This window comes from Nycticebus coucang, chromosome 12, assembly GCF_027406575.1.
Source record: "Nycticebus coucang isolate mNycCou1 chromosome 12, mNycCou1.pri, whole genome shotgun sequence".
In the NCBI taxonomy this organism is placed as follows: domain Eukaryota; kingdom Metazoa; phylum Chordata; class Mammalia; order Primates; family Lorisidae; genus Nycticebus; species Nycticebus coucang.
The window spans coordinates 10,230,315-10,256,374 of NC_069791.1; the positions used below are offsets into that span (position 1 = coordinate 10,230,315).

The 26,060-nt window shown below is 52.6% G+C and overlaps 3 protein-coding genes and 1 non-coding gene across 10 annotated transcripts; 1 reads left to right on the top strand and 3 right to left on the bottom strand.

Moving 5' to 3' along the window:
- Nucleotides 1-2,231: 2,231 nt before the first annotated feature.
- LOC128562990 (small nucleolar RNA SNORA24) lies at nt 2,232-2,356 on the bottom strand. The gene has a single exon (XR_008373668.1). It is a non-coding gene; the product is annotated as a small nucleolar RNA SNORA24 (small nucleolar RNA).
- A 9,116-nt stretch (nt 2,357-11,472) lies between these two features.
- Nucleotides 11,473-14,818, top strand: CD63 (CD63 molecule). 4 transcript variants are annotated; one of them, XM_053554349.1, is made up of 8 exons: nt 11,473-11,492; nt 12,309-12,385; nt 13,337-13,525; nt 13,704-13,778; nt 13,873-13,968; nt 14,079-14,213; nt 14,413-14,496; nt 14,660-14,818. In XM_053554349.1, exons 2-8 carry the CDS (start codon nt 12,320-12,322, stop codon nt 14,723-14,725), a joined length of 711 nt encoding a protein of 236 aa, XP_053410324.1. In that variant the 5' UTR covers nt 11,473-11,492; nt 12,309-12,319; the 3' UTR covers nt 14,726-14,818. The 4 variants fall into 4 exon arrangements, with proteins under 4 accessions (XP_053410324.1, XP_053410322.1, XP_053410323.1 ...); XM_053554347.1 differs by lacking the exon at nt 11,473-11,492 and adding an exon at nt 11,679-11,795; XM_053554348.1 differs by lacking the exon at nt 11,473-11,492 and adding an exon at nt 11,975-11,995.
- Nucleotides 14,819-16,015: 1,197 nt separating this feature from the next.
- RDH5 (retinol dehydrogenase 5) lies at nt 16,016-21,432 on the bottom strand. 4 transcript variants are annotated; one of them, XM_053554338.1, is made up of 5 exons: nt 20,690-21,408; nt 19,488-19,829; nt 19,042-19,300; nt 16,578-16,741; nt 16,016-16,359 (listed from the first exon to the last, which is right to left on the bottom strand). In XM_053554338.1, the coding sequence occupies exons 2-5, from the start codon at nt 19,795-19,797 to the stop codon at nt 16,136-16,138; spliced, it is 957 nt and encodes a 318-aa protein (XP_053410313.1). In that variant the 5' UTR covers nt 19,798-19,829; nt 20,690-21,408; the 3' UTR covers nt 16,016-16,135. The 4 variants fall into 4 exon arrangements, with proteins under 4 accessions (XP_053410313.1, XP_053410312.1, XP_053410315.1 ...); XM_053554337.1 differs by having other exon boundaries at nt 19,488-19,834; nt 20,690-21,406; XM_053554340.1 differs by having other exon boundaries at nt 16,016-16,314; nt 19,488-21,432.
- Nucleotides 21,433-21,456: 24 nt separating this feature from the next.
- BLOC1S1 (biogenesis of lysosomal organelles complex 1 subunit 1) lies at nt 21,457-26,060 on the bottom strand. The gene is made up of 4 exons (XM_053554354.1): nt 25,891-26,060; nt 24,099-24,171; nt 21,920-22,052; nt 21,457-21,652 (listed from the first exon to the last, which is right to left on the bottom strand). The coding sequence occupies exons 1-4, from the start codon at nt 25,949-25,951 to the stop codon at nt 21,542-21,544; spliced, it is 378 nt and encodes a 125-aa protein (XP_053410329.1). The 5' UTR covers nt 25,952-26,060; the 3' UTR covers nt 21,457-21,541.

Below are 26,060 nucleotides of genomic sequence, written 5' to 3' on the forward strand. Positions count from 1 at the left end.
CAGGTGCAGTGGCTCATGCCTGTAATCCTAGCATGCTGGGAGGCCAAGGTGGGTGGATTCTCTGAGCTCACAGTTTCGGTATCATCCTGAGCCAGAGCAAGACCTCATTTCTTTTCTTTTTTTCTTTTTCTTTTTTTTTTTTTTTTTTTGTAGAGACAGAGTCTCACTGTACTGCCCTTGGGTAGAGTGCCGTGGCGTCACACGGCTCACAGCAACCTCTAACTCTTGGGCTTACGCGATTCTCTTGCCTCAGCCTCCCGAGCAGCTGGGACTACAGGCGCCCGCCACAACGCCCGGCTATTTTTTTTTTGTTGTTGCAGTTTGGCCGGGGCTGGGTTTGAACCCGCCACCCTCGGCATATGGGGCCGGTGCCCTACTCACTGAGCCACAGGCGCCGCCATCTTTTTTTTTTTTTTTTTGCAGTTTTGGCCAGGGCCGGGCCTAATCCTGCCACCCGCAGCATACGGGGCGTGCCCTATTCCTTGAGCCACAGGCACCATCCTAAAAATAGCTGTGAGCCACAGGCACCACCCTAAAAATAGCTGTGTGTTGTGGCTGGGGCCTGTAGTCCCAGATACTTGGGAGGCTGAGGCAAGAGAATCGCTGAAGCCCAAGAGTTTGAGGTTGCTGTGAGCTGTGAGACTGTGGCACTCTACTGAGGGCGACAGAGTGAGACTCTCACACATAGTGAGACTCTGTCTCAAAAATAAAAAAATAAAAAAAACTCAGGGGCAGCGCCTGGCGGCTCAGTGGGTAGGGCGCCAGCCCCATATATCGAGGGTGGCAGGTTGGAACCCGATCCTGGCCAGCTAAAACAGCAATGAGAATTGCAACAAAAAATAGCCAGGCATTGTGGTGGCACCTGTAGTCCCAGCTTCTTGAGAGGCTGAGGCAAGAGAATTGCTTAAGCCAAGTTGGAGGTTGCTGTGAGCTGTGATGCCACAGCACTCTACCCAGGGTGACAAAGTGAGACTCTATCTCACAAAAAAAAAAAACAACAACAACTCAGGACTGTATTTAATGTTGGTGCCCTGGTAGTTTTCAGAACATTATTGGAAACACCCAATCCAAGTATAATTGAAAAATTTGGGAAACCAAAAAAAAAAAAAAAGAACAAAAAAAGGGCGGTGCCTGTGGCTCAAGGAGTAGGGCACCGGCCCCATATGCCGGAGGTGGTGGGTTCAAGCCCAGCCCCAGCCCCAAAAACCGCAAAAAAAAAGAGAAAAATTTGGGAAACCACTGCAGGATACTGCATAAGACTTTGCCCATCATCATTTCAGACTTGATGTCTTCTTATCTTTCCATCACCAATCTGAATGAACTCAGCTTTTTTTTTTTTTTTTGTAGAGACAGAGTCTCACTTTATGGCCCTCGGTAGAGTGCCATGGCCTCACACAGCTCACAGCAACCTCCAACTCCTGGGCTTAAGCGATTCTCTTGCCTCAGCCTCCCGAGTAGCTGGGACTACAGGCGCCCGCCACAACGCCTGGCTATTTTTTGGTACAATTTGGCCGGGGCCGGGTTTGAACCCACCACCCTCGGTATATGGGGCAGGTGACTTACCAACTGAGCCACAGGCGCCGCCCAGCTTCCTAGATACTTAAACAATAGTTTTGAAAAGTTTGCCCAATTGGGCAGCGCCTGTGGCTCAGTGAGCAGGGCGCCGGCCCCATATACGGAGGGTGGCGGGTTCAAACCCAGCCCCGGCCGAACTGCAACCAAAAAATAGCCGGGCGTTGTAGCGGGCGCCTGTAGTCCCAGCTACTCGGGAGGCTGAGGCAGGAGAATCGCCTAAGCCCAGGAGTTGGAGGTTGCTGTGAGCTGTGTGATGCCACGGCACTCTACCGAGGGCAATAAAGTGAAACTCTGTCTCTATAAAAAAAAAAAAAAAAAGAAAAGTTTGCCCAATAACCGGCATTCTTCAGATTTTCTTTTTTTTTTTAGACAGAGTCTCACTTCGTCGCTCTCAGTAGAGTGCTGTGGGATCATAGCTCACAGCAATGTCAAACTCTTGGGGTCAAACGATTCTCTTGCCTCAGCCTCCCAAGTAGCTGGGACTACAGGAACTTGCCACAATGTCTGGCTATTTTTTAGAGATGGGGTCTCGCTCTTGCTCAGGCTGGTCTTGAACCTGTGAGCTCAGGCAATCCACCCATCTCCACCTCCCAGAGTGCTAGGATTATAGGTGTGAACCACTGTGCCCGGCTCCTCTTCATATTTTTAATAGCAAAGGATGTTACTTGTACAAGTCAGAATCTGATACCAGTTAAATGGTGACAGGCAATAAACAAGAATATGCTTGTCCAGGTATAGCAAGGGAGATGCCACAGTTGACAGGTCCCAAAGATACATAAAGTTCCTATCTGGGGGTCAGTCAGTGGATTCAGTCTTTGGCACTTCAAGGCCTTGGGAGGATAGGAGGGCTTGTTGAGATGTAGCAGAGGGAGTTACTCCTTTTCTGTCCCTCTAGCACAGGGGTTCTCAACCTGTGGGTCGCAACCCCCCTCTTTTTTTTTTTTTTTACAGTTTTTGGCCACGGCCGGGTTTGAACCCACCACCTCAGGCATATGGGTCCGATGCCCTATTCCTTTGAGCCACAGGCGCCGCCCTGCGACCTCTTTTTAACAATGAAAATACATTGCAGCATTAGGAAGGTTGAGAACCACTGTCTTTGGGGCTATGGGAAAGCTATTCTGGGCTGGAGGTGGTTATGTTAGTGGACCCCTCCCAGGCCTCTGCCCACAAACTCTGCAGCCCTCAGAGAGGACTTCAGTGTGTGATTACCCCATATCACATGTTCTCAACCCTATAATTATCTTGCCTGGGTCCCTTGGCAGCCCTGTTAACCTCTTTAGTCCCAAGGCCCTTTAAGAGAAGTTGGGATTTGGGAGAAAGACTAAACAGTCTGTGTCTTGGGAAGGGCAGTGCTGGTGGTGGAGGCAGGAAACAACTGGGGGACTCTAAGAATCATCTGGGGTCATGTCTTCCTTAGTCTCTGGCTCCCAGAAGAACCCTCACCCTACCCTCCACCAATCTCCCTTCTCTCTCCTAGGGCAGGCCAGACCTCAGGCTCCACTGGGTGCAAGCCCTTTCATATCTTCATTCTCAGCCTCCCCACCTCCTCCCTGCCGGTTGCTCCCTCTTCTAGCTGGGTCCTTACTGCACGATCTGCTCTGGACAATGCTAACGCTGCTATCCCAGCAGAAGGTGCCACTATTCCAGCTGTACCTCAAGGAAAAGAAGTGGTCTGAGGGCAATATCCACTTCTCCAGGGAAATGAAAACACTAGCACATGGGCTGATCCAGGACAACCATGACCCAGGCTTCCAGGTGAGGGGAGCTGGTGGGAAGCAGAGGGGAATAAGAGGCTGGAGGCTTTGGAGGGATCCGGTCTCCAGAGGGAAACAAGGAGAGAGCACAGGGCAGTAAAGGTTGTTACCAGATGTGGGGTGTGTGCAGCAGTGGTGAGCACGACTAGAGCGTCAGGCTGCCTCTGGAATGGGAACCTGAAACTGGAGATGTGAGGGCAAGACGAACCTGCTTTGGCTCTGCGTAGGGACACTGGTACCCCAGCCATTCCAACCACACCTCTTCTCACTCTGCTTCCTTGGGCTATAAGACCACATCCCTGGGGAGCAAAACATCCAGTCTGAGAACAGCCCTAGTGGGTGTCCCCCTGACAGACCCTCATTCCTTGGCGGGTATTTCAGGTCTTATTGCATGTACCCAAGCCTGCACCAGGCAGCTCCAGCATCCAGGGCTTCTTTTTGTCAGAGCCCTTGTCACACCTCACTTTTGACACCACTTGCCAGGGCCCAGGACTGGCCAGGTCTCGGGCCCGGCTTAACTAGGTTCCGGACACGGACCGCTGTTACCTTGCTCAGGTCTGTTAGGTGCATGAGGGCTATCTACTTTATTATTATTATTATTATTTGCATTTTTTGGCTGGGGCTGGGTTTGAACCCACCAACTCCGGCACATGGGGCTGGCACCCTACTCCTTTGAGCCACAGTTGCCACCCGGCTATCTACTTTAGCTGGAGAGAGAGAGAGTGTCTTAGAGAGAGTAAAGCAGTCTTAGAATAGATAGATCTTAGTCTTTAGCAGAGCTTGGTAATCTTCAGTAGAGAGATGCCGTGCTGGCGTTCTGCAGGCAGAAGAGGAGACAGTGTCAGAGTAAGCGGGTCCGTGATAGAATGTGCATGCTTTTTTGACTGCCTTCTCCTCCAATCTAATATAAGGCTGATCTCATGCCTCTCAACACCACAGGTGTAGAGACTGCCAATTCACCATTGCTCTCATCTCACGAGCTCTCATGCCCTTTCCACCAAGGTGTTCCATTATTGAGCTACACAGGTATTTCTTTTTTTTTTTTTGTAGAGACAGAGTTTCACTTTATGGCCCTCGGTAGAGTGCCATGGCATCATACAGCTCACAACGACCTCCAACTCCTGGGCTTAAGTGATTCTCTTGCCTCAGCCTCCCGAGTAGCTGGGACTACAGGTGCCTGCCACAACGCCCGGCTATTTTTTGGTTGCAGTTCAGCCGGGGCTGGGTTGGAACCCGCCACCCTCAGTATGTGGGGCCGGTGCCTTACCAACTGAGCCACAGACGCCGCCCTACACAGGTATTTCTTATAACTCTCATTCTTCCTAGCCATAGGCTATATGGGCTGCTACAGCCCTCCCCCCACTGTATCTTTCATCTGTGTCTACAAGGTTGTCAGTGCCTGGAAGGCAGGGACATATCTTGCCCATCTCCATATAATCCCAGTGCCTGGTGTGTTTAGGCATGCAACACATGGATGAATGAATGAATGCCTAGGCCTCTTAGCCTTTTACTTCCAAGGAACAGGAACCTGAGATAACCATTCACGCCCAGCAATACTTCTTTCTCATTTTTCCCTCGTTCACCTCTGCTCCATCCTAGTTGTGTGGCACGGGGACTCTCAGGTGGATACTCTTTTTTCTTTTTTTTTTTGTGGTTTTGGCCAGGGCTGGGCTTGAACCTGCACCTCTAGCATATGGGGTCAGTGCCCTACTCCTTTGAGCCACAGATGCCACCCCCTCAGGTGGATACTCTTGACCTGGGTGCTGGATCAGAGCCACACGACAGCCAAGATCCTGGTTGAGGCAGTGCAGGAGGAAGCCATGAGCCCGGATGCCCTCTCTCAAGCTGGAAAGGCTGGAGCAGCCCATCCTGCCCACTTGCCAACTGGGCATTTGGAATGACCCCTTTATTATTGGCAATATTGGCTGGGAGGAGCCTGGGACAAGAACCTGGGAATATTGGAGAGAATGGGGAGCATGAAATCAGGGGCTAGGGGCCCAAGGAGTAGGGAAAGGAATGGAGAGAAGCCCTGAAGAGGACAGAGTCTGGTGGGGGTACATTGGGTGGAACATGGAGCTGCAGCTGGATCTTGGGGCTTAAATTGGGCATCTGGCTCAAGGTCAAGGTGGCCACAAGACGGCTGGAGGGAGTCCGGGTTGTCCCTCCCATCCCCTGCGTTGGCTTCCTCAGTTGAGGTATAGCAGTCAGATATTTCTCAAAGCAAAGACATTTTTAACTCCCACGAGTCTAGAAGCAGGTTATGATAAAGCCTCATCATTTTTTTTTTTGAGACAAAGTCTCACTTTGTTGCCCTTGGTAGAGTGCCATGGCATCTTATCTCACAGGAACCTTAAACTCTTGGGCACGAGTGATCCTTTTGCCTCAGCCTCCCAAGTAGCTGGGATTATAGGTGCCCACCTCAATGCCCAGCTATTTTTTAGAGACGGTGTCTCGATCTTGCTTAGGCTGGTCTTGAACTTCTGAACTCATGAAATCCACCCACCTTGCCCCCGCCCCCAGAGAGCCTCATCATTCTTAAAGTGAAAATACCAACCCCTTTCATTGACTCTATAGTCCTGGCCACTGCCCTGTGAGGCGAGAAAGGGGGTTGTTTGCCCCCTACTCAGCTCAGAGAAAGCTGAGGCTCAGAGAGGATGGTGTTTAGCCCAAGGTCAACTACTCATGAATGGCAGAACCAGGTCTTACACCTGGCCTCAGGGAGCTTCCTGCTGACAATAGGTGTGAGGGACTCCGCACTGAAGTTGGTGGATCAAGACCTTGATTCCTACTTGAAGGTTGACTCTGAGCTAGTGGCTTCATTTCTGAGCCCCACTTTCTTCATAGTGAGAATATAAGGGGACTTTCAGGATGTATTCTCCTGGGTACCAGGTGACCTATCTTGCCCACCATGAAGGGTGTCACCTCCCCTGACAGCTGGGGCAGTCAGAGGTGGCCAGTGACTGGGGACCCTTTCTCTATGTCCCCAGACTCTACCAGCCAGTAAGCACATTGGTGGCGACGCTGTCCTGGGAGCCAGTGTGGGATCTCTCCCCTCAGGGCTATGCTCAGTGTTGGTGCTGGGCTTTTTCTCTCTTGGGAGCCTGTGCTGGGTGGTCCATGAGCTTTTCGGCCAGCAGGACCCATAGACCCACAAGTACAGTCCCTCTCTCACCCTTGTTTTTGTTTTTTGAGACAGTCTCACTTTGTTGCCCTGGGTAGAGTGCCATGACATCATAGCTCACAACAACCTCAAACTCTTGGCTCAAGCAATCCTCTTGCCTCAGTTTTTCATTTTATTTTTTTGAGACAGAGCCTCAAGCTGTCACCCTGGATAGAGTGCTGTGGCATCACCGTTCACAGCAACCTCCAACTCAAGCGATTCTCTTGCCTCCCAAGTAGCTGGAACTACAGGTGCCCACCACAATGCCTGGCTATTTTTTGGTTGCAGCCGTCATTGTTGTTTGGTGGGCCCGGGCTGGATTTGAACCCACCAGCTCAGGTGTATGTGGCTGGCACCTTAGCCACTTGAGCCATAGGCGCAGAGCCAATGGTCTCTTCTTGCTTCTTACTTAAGTTGAGAAGTAGGATTTGACATTAACACTTCTGGCCACTGCTCCCACCTCCTGTCTTGAAGTGCCTTTTCCTCTTGGCCTTCTAGAGTGAGGGGAAAAAGAGACTTTGGAATCCCCAGAGATCTGGATTCAAATCCTGACTGCCTTTCACTGGGTTGGACTCTGGGCGTGTTACTCCCATGTCTCAAGTTTCAGTTTCCTTTAAAATAAGAAAAATAATACCAATGTTACAGGGTTGTCATCAGGTTAAACCCTGAGCTAGTGGGTATAAACCCCCCATAGAGCACCTGGCATAGTTTAGAGGCCCAGCTTTGCAAGGGCCTTTCCCTTTCTCTTTCAACGCTTTACTGGCTACTAAGCCCTACTCCCCTTAAATGCAAGGGCTCCCTGAGGCTGTCTCTGTTTTCTTCCCTTGGTCTGGCACTCACCCATCCATGGATTTGCTTTTTTTTTTTTATTTTTTATTTTTTTTGTAGAGACAGAGTCTCACTGTACCGCCCTTGGTAGAGTGCCGTGGCATCACACGGCTCACAGCAACCTCTAAGTCTTGGGCTTACGCGATTCTCTTGCCTCAGCTTCCCGAGCAGCTGGGACTACAGGCGCCTGCCACAACGCCCGGCTATTTTTTTGTTGCAGTTTGACCGGGGCTGGGTTTGAACCCGCCACCCTAGGTATATGGGGCCGGCGCCCTACTCACTGAGCCACAGGCGCCGCCCGATTTGCTTTTTTTTTTAAGACAGAGTCTCACTCTGAGACCCTAGTTAAAGTGCCGTAGCGTCCTAGCTCACAGCAACCTAAAACTCCTGGGCTCAAGGGATCCTCTTGCCTTAGCCTCCCAAGTAGCTGGGACTACAGGCACTCACCACAATGCCCAGCTAGTTTTTTTTTTTTTCTTTTTAGTAGAGATGGGGTTTCACTCTTGCTTAGGCTGGTCTCCAACTCCTGAACTCAAATAATCCACCCACCTTGGCCTCCCAGACTGCTGGGATTACAGGTGTGAGCCAAACAACCTGGCCCCATCCATGGATTATTTTTGGCCAGGACTGGGTTTGAACCCACCCCCTCTGGCATATGGGACTGTGCCCTACTCCTTTGAGCCACAGGTGCTGCCCCACGTCCATGGATTTAGACATCTCCTTTATCTCTGGTCTGATTCCTCTCCTGAGTTTCACATCCCCAATCCCCAATAGGACATCTTCACCTGTCTGCCCCTTGTGTGTGTTTCTTGCCGTGGGTGGCCACCTCCTCTTTCCCTGGTGCCCAGATGATGGCCCTCATCATCTTTCCCTTGCACCATGGCAATGACGTCTCACTCATCTTCTAGCATTCATTCCTTCTAATTGCAATGGAGGCCCAAACCCAAGATGGTGTCACATTCTTCAAAACTTTCCACCATTCCCCATTCCCTTTAGAACACACCCAACATAGTTTTCTAGGTCCTCAATGGTCCTAGTACCTTGCTTCATCTATTATTTTGCAAAGTATTTCAAGGGAAATTCCAGATGAAATGCTTTACCCTTCAATATTCTACTATGCATCTTCAAAAAAATAGAGAAATTTCCCTACTTTATCTTATTGTTATCACAGCTAACAAAGTAATTTTTCATGTCTAATTCTCAGCCTATATTCATGTTTTCCCTGTTGTTTCTAAAATGTCAAAGATTCAACCAAGCACCAAGCATTTCACTTGTCATATATCTAAAGTCTCTCAACCTTTTTTTTTTTTTTTTGTAGAGACAGAGTCTCACTTTATGGCCCTCGGTAGAGTGCCGTGGCCTCACACAGCTCACAGCAACCTCCAACTCCTGGGCTTAAGCGATTCTCTTGCCTCAGCCTCCCGAGTAGCTGGGACTACAGGCGCCCGCCACAACGCCCGGCTATTTTTTGGTTGCAGTTTGGCCGGGGCCAGGTTTGAACCCGCCACCCTCGGTATATGGGGCCGGCGCCTTACCAACTGAGCCACAGGCGCCGCCCCAACCTTTTTTTTTTTTTTTTTACGACAGTGTTTCACTTTTTTTGTCCAGGATGGAGTACAGGGGCATCATCACATCTTATTGTAATCTTGAACTCCTGGGTTCAACTGATCCTCCTGCCTCAGCCCCCCAAAGCATTTGGGATGGGAGCCCATGTCTCTCAGTGCTGATCTTCAGGTCAACTTCCATCCACCTTCACCACATCCTTCCCCAGCCTTTAGCCACCCAACTTCAGTCTGCCACGTACTTTTTAAAATGCTTTCAGTAAACCCAGTACTTTGGGAGGTTGAGGTTGGATCACTTGAGGCCAGGAGTTCAAGACAAGGTTGGGCAACATATCGGAGATCCTGTTTCTAAAAATATATAAAAAATAAAAAATTGGGGCTTGGGGGGGTGGGTCGATACAGGGAGGGTTAGTAGGAGGACCACACCTATGGAGCATATTGCAAGTACAAATTTGATCTATCAGGTGTAGAACACAAATGTCTTAATGCTGTAATTGGATAAATGAGGTGAGGGCTATGTTGATTAGTAGGATATAAGCGCTCCAATTTGTACAAATAATCAACACATTGAATCCCATAATGGCATAAATGCATTCATGATCTATGTACAAATGACATAATAAAAAAAATTAGGGCTCAGTGCCCGTAGCTCAGTGGTTAGGGCGCCAGACACATACACCGGGGATGGTGGGTTTGAATCTGGCCCAGGCCTGCTAACCAGCAATGACATCTGCAATAAAAAAAATAGCCAGGCATTGTGGCAGGGGCCTGTAGTCCCAGCTACTTGGGAGGCTGAGACACGAGAATTGCTTACGCCCAAGAATTAGAGGTTGCTATGAGCTGTGACACCACAGCACTCTATCTATTGAGGGTGACAAAGTGAGACTCTGTCTCAAAAAAAAAAAAAAAAAAATTAGCCAGGCATGGTGGCTCACACCTGTGGTTCCAGCTACTCAGGAGGTTGAGGTGGGAAGATTACCTGAGCCCAGGAGTATGAGGTTACAATGAGCTATGATGACACCATCACATAGAGTGAGTTATGATGACACCACTCCAGCCTGGGCCAATAGAGACTCTGTCTCTCAAAAACAAACAAACAAAAAAGTTCCTTTTTCACAGTTCCTGGAATTGAGAGCTTACGCCTTTATTCCTTTATTTTCCAAGGTCACTTTGGAGAACACCACCCACCTCTGTGAAACCCATTTTCCTCCCACTGTTCCTCCCCCTGAGCTTATCCAGCTGCCACCAGAGGCTCTGCTTTTCTTCACAGTGTGGACAGAACTTGGTTCAGCCTGCTGGCAGAGGGTTGGGCCACTGTGTTCCTCTCTGCTGGCCATGTGCCTGGCACATGCCTGGCATCTAGTGGCAGCACTGAATACTTCTGCCTCAGCATGTTGGCTCCTCCTTCTACAGCAGCCTGCTGCGGTAAGAGGGAGCAAGGTCCGGAATGGGCTTGATGCGTCCATTGGTAGCTGGTTTTCAGCCCAGCGTAGATCTACTTCCTTTTGCTCTTATTATTGCCTTCCGTCTTTGTGTACACACACACACCATGCCTCAAGAACCACTTAAGAACTTAAAGTGGGGACCAGGCTGGGGGTATCAGGGTGTGATGGCTGGTCTTAACTTTGGCCTGTTCACACTAGCTCCTCCAAGAACCACCAGCAGCACTCAAGGGCAGGAGGCAGCTTTTCCTATAGGGCTGAGAAGAGCTGGTTGGTTCCAGGCCTGTAGCTCAGCGGCTGGGGCGCCAGTCACATACACCAGAGCTGGTGGGTTTGAACCCAGCCCAGGCCTGCCAAACAGCAATGACAACTACAACCAGAAATAGCCGGGCATTGTGGTGGGCGCCTGTACTCCCAGCTACTTGGAAGGCTGAGGCAAGAGAATCGCTTAAGCCCAAGAGTTTGAGGTTATTGTGAGCAGTGACGCCACAGCACTCTACGGAGAGCCACGTAGTCAGACTCTGCCTAAAAAAAAAAAAGAAAAAAGAAAAAAAAAAGAAGAGCTGGCTGTTTGCTAGGATGAGAGGGGGAAATCCAGGGAACACAGGCCTGGCCTGCCCCCGCCCCCCTTCTGTCTTCACCATGATGATCTGACCCAGGAGTGATGGACGCACTGACCTCTCCCAAAGGGAGGGAGGGACCCGACTCATTGTCATGACTGACTGGGAGGTATGGCCCGGAGTAAGGATTTCCTCCCCTTTTCTCAGAGCCAGGAGCCCTGGAAAATGGAGAAGTGTCTAACAGAAGGGGACCAGGAAGCTCTACTCTAGCCTGTCTGGGGGTTCCCAGGATGTGAGGTCAGGGACTTTCTGAAGTGTTTGTTCTGGCCCCACCCGATCCCAGGCAGTCCACAGCTCTCGTCCTCAGAGTCGGGGATGGGGGTGGGGGCTTGAACTGAGTTGGAGTCAGAGGGGGGAGGTGGGCTCCAGGTGAAGGAGAAGGAAGCTTCTTGCAAACCCCCTTGTCACTTGGTTTCAGCTCTGCCTCCCGGCCGCTTGGAGGGTGACGCCGGGCCGTCCCCGCTTCGGCTCTCACCCGTCCCCTCCGTTTCCCTGAAGCAGGGAGAACCAGCCGCCTCTGTCACGCTGTCCTACCCGGAATGGGCCCTGAGGTGGGGGCGGCTAAGGGGCCCGGGGCGCCTTCCCTCCGCGGGTGAGGGCGCTGTCTCAGGGAGCCGCCACGTGGCCTGCCCTGGCCGGGGGCTCGGCCCTCCCGTCGCGGGCCCCAGTGACTCAGGCCGCAGCTGTTCTCGCGTCACATGAGTGAGGCTGGGGCCGCCCGGCGGGGGAGGCGCTGGGAGCGGACTGCGGCCGGAGCCCGGGGCGGGGCGCCGGGAGGCGGGGCGGGAGCGGGGCGCGGGCAGAGAGCCCCTGGGCCGCGGCCGGAGCGGAGCGCACAGCCTCGGGGAGCGCAGGTGAGGCCGCGGTGCGCGGGGACGCGGGCGCGGGGTCTGGCCGGCGGCAGTTCCCTTCCCCAGGGGCCGGCCCGGCCCGCCAGACCCGCGCCACGCTCTCCAGCCGCTCTCGAGGGCCTCGAGCAACTTTGCTTCGAAGTTCCACAAGCCCGGGCAGGGTGTGGTGGGGGTGCCGGCCGCAAGTTTTCGGGGCGCGGGAGGTCGGCTCCTGGGAGACGGCGGGTGGGGGGATCGGGTCGGGCTGAGCACCGCTTTTCCGGGCGGGCTGGACGGGGAGTGGGTGTTTGGGGGCCGGCTCGGGCTCCGGCCCCAGCGGAGCCCTCTGGGCGGCCTCGGCCCCACCCCGCCCGGCCGGGAGCGAGGGGGCTGGGAGACGTGGATCCGACCGCGGTTTCCGGGTGGGAGGGGCCGGAGTCGGGGCCGCGCTGGGAAGGCCTGGAGGGCTGGCGGGGAGGCTGGAAGCGAGGTCCTCCTTGGCCCGGCCTAATCCCCCCACCCTTCCCCGCGCCCCAGGCCCGGCAGCCATGGCGGTGGAAGCAGGGATGAAATGTGTCAAGTTCTTGCTCTACATTCTGCTGCTGGCCTTTTGCGTAAGTGGGGAGAGGGTGCGATGGGGGCGCGCTGGCAGGGTGCGGGGAGGCCTGGCTCCGGAGTGGTGAGGGCTGAGGGACCAAGAATGAAGGCAGCTGGAGACCAGATGTGGACGGAAAGCCCCGGGAAAGACAGTGCGGCCTCCCCTTCCTCCGGCCTTCGTGGACCCCTAGGGCTTGTTTCGACCAAGAATGACCATCTTGGGTGTGCAGCACTTCCCACTCCCCACCCCTCCTGACCCTTCCTGTCTGGTGACCCAACCGCTTGTGATAGGGGTAGTGGGGCAACCAGCCAACGGCCTGATGCTATCTCTGCAGGGTTTTCCTCCTTTCCACTCCCTCCTCCACTCCCTCATACCTCTCCATTCCCCTGCCTGGGGAAAAGGAAGGGTTCTACCCACCTCAGCTCTTGCCCTGGGCTCCTGGCTTGAGAGGCTACCATTCTTACCCCCCTTTCCCCCTCCCTGGCCGAGCTGGCCTGAGGAACCTTGGTCACAACTGATGCTTGTGGGGTGAGCACTGGAGGATAGCTAGGAGGCAGTTCTGTAAGAGAACTGATCTGGGGACACAGGAAGCCCATAGAAAGCATTATTTTAGGTCAGGGGTATACACTCTGGAGTCAGGGCTTTCTAGGAACTCTCTTTCTGCATTTGGTCATCCCCCTGGTTGAAGAGCTGCTTGAAGGAAGGCATGGCCTGGATTCTCTTCTCCCTGAGTGCATTGAACACCTCACCAACCTTCACCAGGGGGCAAAGATGGTCCATCTCCCAACCCCGCAGTCAAAAGTTTCCTGGAGGAGGTGTGAGAATCTGTCTCCTGGATGGGGTCAAGTCTGTGTTCTGGGTACACTCCCTGCCCTCCCCTGTGGAGGACTACTGGGTTGTGGGTATGGCCTAACCCTCACCTGCCCTAAACCTCACCTGCCCCAACCCTCACTTTCCCTCCCTTTAGGCCTGTGCACTGGGACTGATTGCTGTTGGTGTAGGGGCCCAGCTTGTCCTGAATCATACCATCACCCATGGGACTAGCCCTGGCTTCCTGGTGCCTGTGGTCATCATCACAGTGGGTGCCTTCCTTTTCCTGGTGGCATTTGTAGGCTGCTGTGGGGCCTGCAAGGAGAATTACTGTCTCATGATCACGGTGAGTGGGGTGTGGGAACAGCATGCGTGCCTGGGACTGCTGGAGGGCATTTCTGTGGTTGGGGTGCATGAGGGTATGCGAGGAAGACCTTTGTGAGTGGCCCAGGGCCTGGCTGTGCTAGAGCAAGCCCCTTTTGTCCATAGACTACAACCCTGACACCTGTCCTTTGCTCCTGCAGTTTGCCATCTTCTTGTCTCTTATCCTCCTGGTGGAGGTGGCCGCAGCTATTGCTGGCTATGTGTTTAGAAATAAGGTAAGCAGGGCATAAGGGGAGGGTGCTTCCTCAGCCTGGTGTGGGACCCAGGTGCCTGAATTCTGACCTCAACAATGTCTCTCCCTACTCTCAGGTGATGTCAGAGTTTAATAAGGACTTCCGGCAGGATATGGAGAATTACCTGAAAGACAACCATACAGCTTTAGTCGTGGACAGGCTGCAGAAAGAGGTGAGTAGGGTTGCTGGGAACAGGGGTAGTGGAGAAGAGAATTGTCATCTCCACATTGAAGGTGGAGGTTCACTTAACAACCTTCTTCCCATATCTGTTCCCACCCCTAGTTTGAGTGCTGTGGGGCTGCTAACTACACAGACTGGGAGAGCATTCCTTCCATGGCCAAGATTCGCGTCCCTGACTCCTGCTGTGTCAATGTCACTGTGGGCTGTGGGAGAGATCTCAAGGAGATCTATACAGAGGTAGGGAGGAAACATAGATAGATAGTATGGGACTTAGGAAACCTGGAAAATGTTTCAGGAGGCAAGGGACCTGGGGTAGAGGTGGACAGGGTCAGGGATGGGGTGGAGTTAACGGTAGAAAGGGCAGGGAAGAGGAGCGGCAGAGGTGGGTGGGGACCTTCTGATGGTGCTCTTGCTTCATGTGCCTGCCACCCTTTAGGGCTGCGTGGAGAAGATTGGGGGCTGGCTGAGGAAAAACATACTGGTGGTGGCTGCAGCCGCCCTGGGTATTGCTTTTGTAGAGGTGAGAAACACCCTGGGCAGGGGCTGGGAGTCAGTCCAGGGTGTTGGGGGAGGAGGGTGCTGAGCAGGACGTGCTGTCCTGGGGAAGGTGTGCTGGGGTCACTTGTATGAATCCTGCGTAGCCTGCCCTTCGACTCCACTCCCCTCTCCATCTTTCCTTCCAGGTTTTGGGAATTGTCTTTGCCTGCTGCCTCGTGAAGAGTATCCGAAGGGGCTATGAAGTAATGTAGAGGATCTGGTCTCTTCAGCCCCCTCATCTAGGGGAGTAGAGTAATTTTATCCTCCAGGTTTTTCAATTAAACAGATTTTTTTCAGACCGAAAAGAGATGGTCTCAGTTTGTCTTAGAGTGACACTTGTTCCCTCCCTTCTCCTTACCCATGTTTCCTGTCCTCTGGGACCTTGGTCTGTGTACCTCTGGGAAAGGCAGGCCTATTATTTTGGTAGGGGGTGTTTGGCAAAGGGATTTTCCTGAAGGTGTTGGTGGGGCTGTGGCAGTGGGAGAAGTGGGGACCCAGAGGAGGTGATGGCCCTTCCTGTGCTCCAGTCTCGTGTTGCCAGGCTCACCACTTGAAGCCATCTGCTCCATGTGTTAGTGATTTCCCACAAAGGTCCTACTTGGGTGGCGGGCGCCTGTAGTCCCAGCTACTCGGGAGGCTGAGGCAAGAGAATCGCTTAAGCCCAGGAGTTGGAGGTTGCTGTGAGCTGTGTGAGGCCACGGCACTCTACCGAGGGCCATAAAATGAGACTCTGTCTCTACAAAAAAAAAAAAAAAGGTCCTACTTGGGAGAGCCCAGCCTGTATCTGATCTGCCTTGGACATCTCCTTGGCCTTCTGCACACCTCTAAGGGCCCAGCAACTGCCTCCCTGGCTCATCCTTAAGGGGATCTGGCTCCTTTCAAGGTGACACCTAAGTGCCCAGTGTTCCTCCTTCCTGACTTGGATATTAGGAATTTAGACGAATATTGGCTTTTCTGCCATGGAAACCACCCAGCCTGGCCCTGACTTCTCTTTCATCGCTTTCCTTCCTCTCCCAAGAAAAATAAGGGCCATTCCTAGTACAAACGCTGCATTGGAACCTTACTCAGTGTAGAAAATAAGGGAAACGTCCGGAAGTGCCCTCTGGTGGCCGCTGCTGGACGTGCAGCTTCAGCATCACTCATAGATGCAAGACAGCTCCCTTGCGCGCCCCCGCCAGCCGCCCGCTGCCCCCGTGGGTGCTAGCTGTTTTGCAGGCACTAAATAGGACTTGGGCAAGGAAGTCAGCTTAGGGTAGTTAAATGGGCTGTCTTCCCCTGGAGATTTAATTTCTGCCCGCCCTCCTGTTTTTTGAAACAATACTTATTTTTATTTATTTTTTTTTAGAGACAAGAGTCCCACTTTATTGCCCTTGGTAGAGTGCGGTAGTGCCCGCCACAACACCTGGCCATTTTTTTGTTGCAGTTTGGCTAGGGCCAGGTTCGAACCAGCCACCCTTGGTACATGGGGCCGGCGCCCTACCCACTGAGCCACAGGTGCTGCCAACAATACACTTTTATTGAGTACCCATTTTGTGTCAGGTACCAGGCGGTTAGTGGGGTTTGGGACAGAAATAAATGAAAGTCCTTGCTTTGAACAATAATCTCTTACTGGAAGGCTGGGTTCAGTAGACTGCCTGGGCAGGTTTGGGAAGGACCCAGGTGAGCACAGCATCCACCAGGCTGGCTGGCAGGTAGGAGGCAGGCAACCAGAGCAGCTTGGCGTCCCAGCCTGGGCTGTAGCGGGTTCTGGGGTGCCGTGCAGTCAGCGCATGCTCCACGCACTTGCTCACCTTGGTTAGGTCTGGGTCACAGATCAGGTTCATGATGCGCTTCTGCACTTTCAGGTCTGTAGTCCGAGGGTGGATGTAATCACTTGCCCTTCCCCCCTCCAGCCCAGCAGAAGTGAGAGGTATCCTCAGATCCCTCCCTAATGTGGGGTATAGGCAGGGGGCACTCTGCTGTGGCATCCCATTTGTACCCAGCTCCCAGCAGGCTGATGCAGGACTGGCCTTTCTGTTACTCATTTCCCTTCATGTACCCCTGGACATGGGTCCAGCTACTCACATTTGGTAAGGAAGGCCTCCCCATAGCAGGCCTGTGTGGCTGGAGGTAGCTGTGCCCAGCAGGCCTGCAAAGCCTTCTCCAAACTCTCCAGGTTGGTCACAGGGGTTCGGAAGAAGCCAGGCTCCACAATGCAGACTCGTACCCCAAAAGGAGCCACGTCCCTCCTAGAGTCAGGGCAGAGGGAAGTTGGTCGCTTCTTGCCCTAAAGAGAGGGGACTTTCAGGGACATGGGTGGGGTAGCTAAGATGAGAAAATTACCACAGACGAGGGACAAGAGTCCTGACAGTAAGGGAGATTCCTGCTGTCCTAGGACAAGGGGCAAGGAAGCAGAGGGAGGGAGATATTTTAGAGGTTTGTTTTCCTTTATATTTTCTATGATACACAGTGGGGGTCAGCAAACTTTAAAGGGCCAAACTTGGAGACACAGTAGCCCCCACCATTGGCTGCCAGTAAATATTTTAGGCACTGCTTGCCAAGAAACAAAATTAATGATATTAAGTACTTCCATAACCATTTCCAATGTAACCATTAAAAAATGTAAAAACCCTTGTTAGCTTGGAGGTGGTTGACTGGATCCAGTCTTAGAACTAGAGTTTGCCAATTCCTGATCTAGAGGAACCCCATACCCTAGTTCGCAGAACACAGAATTGAGCCCTGAGTGATGGATGTAAAGGGTATAGACTGGTATTTGCTGGAGGTAATCTGAGGGGGAAAGTGGAGATACACCCTATTGTCCGGGCGCAGATGTAGAAATCCAAGTATGAAGTATGTGTTCCATGATGTCAACTATAAAATTAAGGACTAAGGGATAGGGACAAAGGCAGACATTGAAATTATTTGCTGAGTGATGGTGATGAGGGCAGGCTTCCTTGGACAACTTGAACTTGTGCTCAAAATTCAGGCCCTGTTCCCGTCATCCTCATCAAGTCTCCTTTGTACTCCCATGGAACTGTGAAAATTCTTGTACAAAGCGGGGCAAGAGAAGATAATGACCAGGTTCTCCCAGCAAGCAGACCTGGGGGTAAGTCCCAATGCTTCCCCTAACTAGTTGTGTATTAATACCTACCCTGTTGGGACAATTAAATGAGGAAATATTATTATTTATTATATTTACTACTATTAATTATATTAGTAGTAAAGCTACTAGCTCAGTGTAACATAGTATTATTAATAGTAGTTTGTTTTTTTCTCTTCTAATAATTATGATAGCAGACTTTTGTTAGCATTTATTATATGCCAGGCACTGTGGGTCCTTATGTATACCTCATTTCCCTCACAACACCCATGAAGTAGGTTTTCTCATCCTGATTTAACAGGTGAGTTAAAAACAGGTAAATAGGCTGGGCATTGGTGGCTCATGCCTGTAATCCTAGCACTCTGGGAGGCTGAGGCAGGAGGATCCATTGAGCTCAGTTCAAGACTAGCCTGAGCAAGAGCCAGACCCCATTTCTTTTTTTTTTTTTGTAGAGACAGAGTCTCACTTTACTGCCCTCGGTAGAGTGCCGTGGCGTCACACGGCTCACAGCAACCTCCAGCTCTTGGGCTTATGTGATTCTCTTGCCTCAGCCTCCCGAGCAGCTGGGACTACAGGCGCCCGCCACAACACCCGGCTATTTTTTTGTTGTTGCAGTTTGGCCGGGGCTGGTTTTGAACCCACCACCTTCGCAAAAGCCAGACCCCATTTCTACTAAAAATAGAAAAACTAGCCAGGCATCATGGCAGTGTCTATAGTCCCAGCTACTCAGGAAGCTGAGGCTAGAGGATCACTTCAGCCCAGGAGTTTGAGGTTGTTGTGAGCTATGATGCCATAGCACTCTACCCAGGGTGACAAAGTGAGGCTCTATCTCAAAAAAAAAAAAAAAAAAAATTCTGGGTGCCTATAATCCCAGCACTCTGGGAGGCTGAGGTGGGCAGATTGCCTGAGCTCATGAGTTCGAGACCAGCTTGAGCCAGACTGAGACCTCATCTCTAAAAATAGCCAGGTGCGATGGCAGGCACCTATAGTCCCAGCTACTTGGGAGGCTGAGGCAAGAGAATTGTTTGAGCCCAAGAATTGGAGGTTGCTGTGAGCTGTGACACCATAGCACTCCACCAGGGGTGACAAAGTGAGACTGTCTCAAAAAAAACAAAAAAACCCCCAAACAAACAGAGAAGTAATCTACTTAGGGTCACAATGCTCTCATGAGAGAAGCCTGGGATTTTTGAACCCATGGTCCAGCTCTAAAATATCTTTCTTTTTTTTTGGCAGTTTTTTTTTTTTTTGCCGGGGCTGGGTTTGAACCCACCACCTCCAGCATATGGGGCCGGTGTCCTACTCCTTTGAGCCACAGGTGCCGCCCTAAAATATCTCTTCTTAAATATTCAACTACGCTGTGTCTTAATTGTTTCTGCTAGCCCATACCAGGCAATACTTTGTTAAGTAGGCTGCCCTTGAGCTTGGAGCCTGGAGCTCTGCACTGCTCACCTCAGGCTGTCGGAGAAGGCCTCCAGGCCAAACTTGGACACACAGTAGCCCCCACCATTGGCTGCCAGGCGACCCAGGACACTGGTGATGTTGATCACCCGCCCTTGTGCCTGCTGCAACAGAGGCAGCAGGGCAAGGGTGATCCTGATGGGACCCAACGTGTTCACATTCAGCACATGATGGAAATCGTCCTGTGTTAGCCATGGTGTGGGCCCGATGATACCAGCCACACCAGCGTTATTCACCAGACCAAAAAGCCCTGTGGGGAGATGAGAACGACATCAGGGGTGGGTGAGGCACTTGTCTCTTCTTCCTGGGAGCATCTGAACACTGCTCCACCCCAACTAGTTCCTCTAGCATCCTGCAGCTACTCCAATTGACTCCCAGGGTCACTGTGGTGGTCAGGAACTTCCCACACCACATTCCCCTGGCTCCACCATACTCACCTGCCTCCCTAGCGTGTGTCTCCACCCACTTGGCTGCCTGCTGGACACTCTGGGGGTCAGTGACATCCAGCAGGGTGGTGTGGAGGCGGGAGGAGGCCACCCGCTGTAGGTCCTCTGCCCCTGAGGGAGTCAGGCAGCTGGCCAGGACCCGGAAGCCCCTTTGGTCCAGCTGCAGTGCCAGAAGGCGCCCGAAGCCTGAGTCACAGCCGGTGATGAAGATGAAGGCATTGCTGGCAGGCAGGCTCTGCCGGTCCCTGAGCAACCACAGCACAGCCCAGAGCAAGGCACCCAGCAGCAGAGGCAGCCACATGGCCAGGGCCCAGGTGACCTGCAGGTGGCAGCCTAGGCTGGGCAGGAAAACTTGTCCTATTTACTTTGGCCCTCAAGCCCTTGCCTCTAATATCCTCCCTAGCTGTAGTGGTCTGAGCAGACTGAGAAATTATCTGCTTGGCAGACAATTGCCAAACTATGGCTCAGCTATGCAAAGCAAAGATGTGGATGGACCCTGTATCCGTGGCTGATGACTAACACTGGCCGGGCGAGGCCCTGTCTGCAGACCCATGGCCTGAGGGCAGGGCTGCTTCTTGCTTGCTGTTGTACCTTCTCTCTCACTAACACCAGGGAAACCCAAACCCACTCAGTGTAACCTGGGTCTTGTTTTTAGAACCACATACAGTGCCACAAGCTTTGTATTTTTTTTCTTGAGACAGAATTTCATTATATCGCCCTCGGTAGAGTGCCATGGCGTCACAGCTCACAGCAACCTTAAACTCTTGGGCTTAAGCGATTCTATTGTCTCAGCCTTCCAAGTAGCTGGGACTACAGGCACTTGCCACAATGCCTGGCTAGTTTTTTTGTATGTAGTTGTCGTTGTTTGGCAGGCCCGGGCTGGGTTCAAACCCGCCAGCTCTGGTTTATGTGGCTGGTGCCCTAGCCCTGAGCTACAGGAGCCAAGCCACAAGCCTTGTATTTTAGTCTTGGTGGCTCCCAAACTTGCTGTGTGATGCTGAGCATCCTGCTGCATCTCTGAGCATGTCTCCTCCCCTACCAGGTAGGGTTGGCACCACCAGGCTCACCTCCAAGCTGTGGAGGATAGAACGGCATAGCGTGGAAGGAGCGTATTAAAAGCCTAAGGACTTGTCTATTAACATGTGCAATATCTAGCTAGTCTTATAGCACCCAGCCCACAAGGTCCCACTTACCTCCTCTAGGGAAGGCTGGCAGGTACTACGAACCCTGTAACTTCTTCTTTTCTTTTGTTTGAGAGACTTTGTTCCCAGTTTTCCCAGGATCCCACACTAGCTACAGCAAAGGCCAAAGTCCAGAGTGGGTGGATGTGGGTGCCAGGAATTTTAAGTGCATGTGCGCTAGGGAGGGCTGAGGGGGAGCCAGAGAGGCTGAAGCCTGCCTGCATGAAGCCAGGGGCTGGCAGAGGCCAAACCTGCCCAGTCCCCTCCTTGGCTGTCATTCTCAGCCTGGGCTCCTACCACCTATGCCATGGTCTCCCAGGAGGACAGTAATGTCAAGGATAGCAGTTGCCCCTTTCTGTTGGTGGCCTTCCACCTGTCATTCCTCCCCCTTCTCAGCCCTGAAGTGCCCCCAAGAATTAATCTCCCACCTGGCTCAGACTCATGACTGCTTAGTGTTAGCCTGGGAGAGGCCATGAGCACGTGGAACGGCAGAGAGCCAGAGCTGGGAGCGGGCCTGCTTCCTTTCTTATTTCTGCTCTGTAGGAAACTCAGGTTCTGAACTAGGAAGCCTGGGGCAGGGGCTACTAAGACCTTCTCTGGGGAGGTATGGGAAACCCCCACCCTCTGCTTACCCAACAGGCACCTGCACCAGGCCAAGGAGAAGAGAGCTGGGATAGTAAGAGGAAGCAAATTCCACCCTCTACCTAAATGGTATCTGTCCCATCTTCCGCTCCCACTCCCCACACTGGAGTTAGTAGCTCCTTGAAACACACCACATAGAAATGGAGGCTTGTGTTTTATTCATGGCCTGTTAGTCTCCCTCCTGCCCTGTGGGTGAGGTAGGAGGGATGGGGGGCATAGGTACTAGGAGGAGGCAGATTGCAACTGCCCTTTGTAGACATATTCCAGGGCGGTGGCAATGGTGCGCATGTCCAGCTCGATGCTCCGAGCCCAGTTCTCCACATCCCCGATCTCCTGGAAAGGGGGAGAGGAGGTAGGAGCCCAGGAATCAGGGTGGATGGAGCGTAGCTTCCAACCTGGGGGTACTTTTCACTTATCTCCCAGAAAAGGCTTTACTTGGACCCACCAAGTGCTTTTATTTCTTTCTGTGGCTTCTCTGACACTGGGGCCATAGATGGGGTTTCTGGGCCCATCCCTGCTTCTTCCTTAATCCCAGAAACGACCCAGTTGGAAACAGCCAATGGGGGCCTAGGATGGGGTGATGTAGGGAGTGTGGCCCACCTTGAGTGCCTGGTTGAAGTTCTCCACCATCCCAATCCACTGGCCTGTCTGCTTGGCAAACTGGGCAGCCTGAACTTGTAGGGTCTTCACCTCATGGTCTAGTTTTCGCTGGTTCATATAGGCCTGGGCCACTCTGGAGGTTGGAGAAGAAAGGAGCTCACCCAGCTAGTCGGGGGTGGTCTCCAGGACTAACAGACCATTGCAGTAGCGGAGGTCAGCTAGGAGTCAGGGCTGGGGAGAACCTTATGATTTTGGCCATTTCTGGACATAAGATAAATGACTCCCAGCACATGCAAATGAGCCAAGCTCAATCCTCTCCCTCCCAAGATTCCCAGGAAAGCCATGTCAGGAGCCGACTAGAAACATACCCTCTCTGACCCTTAAAAGGGGTTTCTGCAGATGAGCAGGGGAAGAGAGGGTTAACTAGGGGGGATGTCCCTGAGGAAGAACCTGGGAGGGAACAGAGGGTGTGGAAAAACTGCAAAAATCCAGCGTCAGAGATATATCTGGCAGTGATTGGAAGCCCAGGGACCTGTGCGAGCAGATGGGGAGGGAAATCAGCCCCTCCCTGAATCTGGGGTGGGATGGGAGAGCAAACCCCATGGGTCAAGAGGACACCCCAGGGGTTTCTTCTTGGCTCTGTCATTCTCCCAACCCTTTGCTTTGGCCCACACAGATGAACAAACACGCACATTCTCTCTTTCTCATTTCTGCTCTAGACAACAGTTTTTCTTTTCTCCTCAATCATGGTGCTGGCTATAGTTACTATTGCTACCTTGGGTTGGTGTCCCCAACCCTCCACTAATCCTTTTTGCTCCCCAATCCCCCTGCCCATGCAATAGTTGTTCTCCCTTATTGGCTGATGAATCTTTCACTTCCCACTTCAAAACTCTAGTCAGCCAAGAGAGTCCATATCCGGTACCCCCACCCACTGGAATGTGTGGGGGCAGGAGGGGACGAGTTGGTGGGAATGAGAGAGCGGGCAGGACACCTGACAGGCGCTAAGATAGACTGAGCCTTTGTTTTCCTTTCCAGGGAAACAGAGGAGCTATGGGCAACAGCACAGACCCTTTCTAATCTGGCTTTGGTTTCTAAGCTGAAAGTGGGGTGGCCTCTAGCAAAGGAAGAGAAGAGGGAGAAGCCTGGGCCAACTTCACAAATGCCAGGCACAGCAGAGCCCAGGAAGTGCCCATGTGGGAGACAGGAAAGGAGAAAGACCCTGCCTCTTCTCTTTGGGAGACAGCTGGGCCACTGTAGAGGGTGGGGTAGGAGCTAAACAGATTCCCCTGGGATTTCCTGTAAGCCTGGTTTTCCCTACTAACCTCGTGATCCTATATTCGCACTGAGTGAAGGGAGCAACCTGGGGCGAAGGCCACCAACCACAGCCTTCTTTTCCTCTAATCTCCACCCCCACAACCCCAGATGAGTCATAAAGATGACCCCAGCCCCTGCATGGCTTACTTGGATGACTCAGTCTCTGGGTTCACAGCCAAGTCTTTCTACTTGCCCTGGGGTGGAAGGCATTATACTGCCTCCTTTCTCAAATAGACTGGAAGGACTATCAATCATCATGTCTGTATTGTTCTGGGCCACTCAGGGTCAAGAGACAATGTTCTTTGTTTCTTCCCAAATCTTTGGCTGTTACTGGCATCCTCTTTTAGGGATGGGGTAGGGGGTGGTCCCTGGAGACCCAGAAGGAAGAGACATCCTGGCTCTGTCACAGTTCCTGGCACAGGTTCTACCCTCACCCCCACCAGCTGTGCCATCTCTTTCCTGCCAGCTGCTTCCCAGACTTGCCAGAGGGTGGGAAGTAGAGGAAAGGGTGGTAAGCTATGGTGAAGGAGGGTACTCTCCTCTCTCCTGCTGAAGTGACAGCTGGACTTAGAAGGACAAAGGGAGGTGGGCAGATGGCATCAAGTTGTAAGCATCGGGGATGCTAATGTGGGGAGAGGGAAATCTGACTGTTTCTTCAATCACTGTGGCTGCTTCTCCCTTGCCCAGTGCTAGAGGTCAAAGCTGACTCAAGCCTCCCTCCATAAAGATAGGAGTGGTGGGGGTAAGATAGGGAAATGAGTGGGACATCCCACACCTTCAAGAGCAGTCTGAGGGCCAGACTTTGCCAGTGCCTAAACTTGGGTGGGTTGAAGGAAAACTGGTGTTGATGGGAAGAGCTTCATACCCCACATTGAGGTGATCCACCAAAGCTTCTGTCAGGCAGGTTGCTGCAGCGATAGCCTCACGCCTCCTCTTCTCTGGGGGAAGTGGGGAAAGAGATTGGAGCGATTTCCCTTTTTTTTTTTTTTTTTTAGAAAAGGCTTTTGCTTTGTTAGCTAGAATGCAGTGCCATAATCATTGTTCACTGGAATATCAAACTCTTGGGGTCAAGCCATCCTCCTGCCTCAAGTCTCCTGAGCAGTTGAGACTACAGGCATGTGCCATGGGCCTGGCTAAGTTTTTTTTCTTTTTTAGAGACAGAGTCTCACTTTATCACCCTCAGTAGAATGCCGTGGCATCACAGCTCACAGCAACCTCAAACTTCTGGGCTCAAGCGATTCTCTTGCCTCAGCCTCCCAAGTAGCTGGTACTACAGATGCCCGCCACAGCGCCCGGCTACTTTTTTTTGTTGTTGCAGTTTGGCCGTGGCTGGGTTCGAACCCAACACCCTTGGTATATGGAGCCGGCGCCCTACCCACTGAGCCACAGCCGCCCAGCCTGCCTAATTTTTTTTTTTTGTAGAGGCAGAGTCTCACTTTACTGCCCTCGGTAGAGTATCGTGGCGTCACACGGCTCACAGCAACCTCCAACTCCTGGGCTTACGTGATTCTCTTGCCTCAGCCTCCCGAGCAGCTGGGACTACAGGCGCCCGCCACAACGCCCGGCTATTTTTTTTTGTTGTTGTTGTTGCAGTTTGGCTGGGTTTGAACCCGCCACCCTCGGTATATGGGGCCGGCGCCCTACTCGCTGAGCCACAGGCGCCGCCCCTAAGTTTTTGTTTTGTTTTGTTTTTTTTGAGACAGAGCCTCAAGCTGTCGCTCTCGGGAGAGTACCGTGACATCACAGCTCACAACAACCTCCAATTCCTGGGCTCAAGCGATTCTCCTGCCTCCGCCTCCCAAGTAGCTGGGACTACAGGCGCCCGCCTCAACGCCCGGCTATTTTTTTTGTTGCAGCCGTCATTGTTGTTTGGAGAGCCCAAGCTGGATTCAAACCCACCACTTAGCCGCTTGAGCCACAGCGCCGAGCCCTGGCTAAGTTTTTCATGGGCCACTGCATCCAGCTGAAACTTGCTTTTTTGAGGGCCGGTGCTATAGGTTCTCCATCCATTCTGCTATAATCATCTCAACTAACCTCAGAATGCCAGATCTGAGAAGGACCTTGAAAAAAAGATAAAGCAACCCCTTGCATTTCAGAGATGAATAAACTGATACCCAGAGAAGGAAAGGGACTCCCTCAGGGATAGTCAGGAGTCAATGGCAGCGCCCAGGACTCCTGACTCCCAGGCACTTTTTGTCCACTAGCTTGGCCGAAAGATCTGTAACTTCAGGATTCCCAGCCCAGATTCAGGAATAAGCGCCCCACCTCCGTTCCGGTGTTTCCAGGCCTCCAAGAATGCGGTCTCTCTGCGGTCCCCCAGCACCCTCCTCCCTGAGGGGCGTTCCTTCCTACTTCCAGGATGAAGGCTCCCTGGACCAATAATAGGCGCGGCATTCCGCGAACGGGAGGCGGGCGGGGATGCCTTCGAGTTGGGGATTGGGGCGTTGCCGAGGGGCGGGAGTGTAGCCAAAGGGACCAGAGCCCCTTGACAACGAACGGAATTTCCGAAAAAGCTGCTCCCTAATCCCCTCTCGCTTATGCCCATTGCCCGCTAGCGACGCCCTTCTCTGGACCTGGGCAGTTACTCGAGGTCCAGGCTCCGGGCTGAAGCTAGGCCGCGGCAGGAGAAAAGACAGCTGATGGGATATTCAGCTCACCCTGCAGCTCCTTGCGTTCGTTCTGTTTGGCCTGGTGTTCTTTTAGCAGACGGGACAGCATGGTCACGACAGGCAGGGTGTTGGCAGCTGGGGGACACGCTAGGCCCCCTCTGGCTTCAGAAACTGGAAGGCGCACTTGGCTCCGGTGGCGTCTGGGTCACGTGACCACT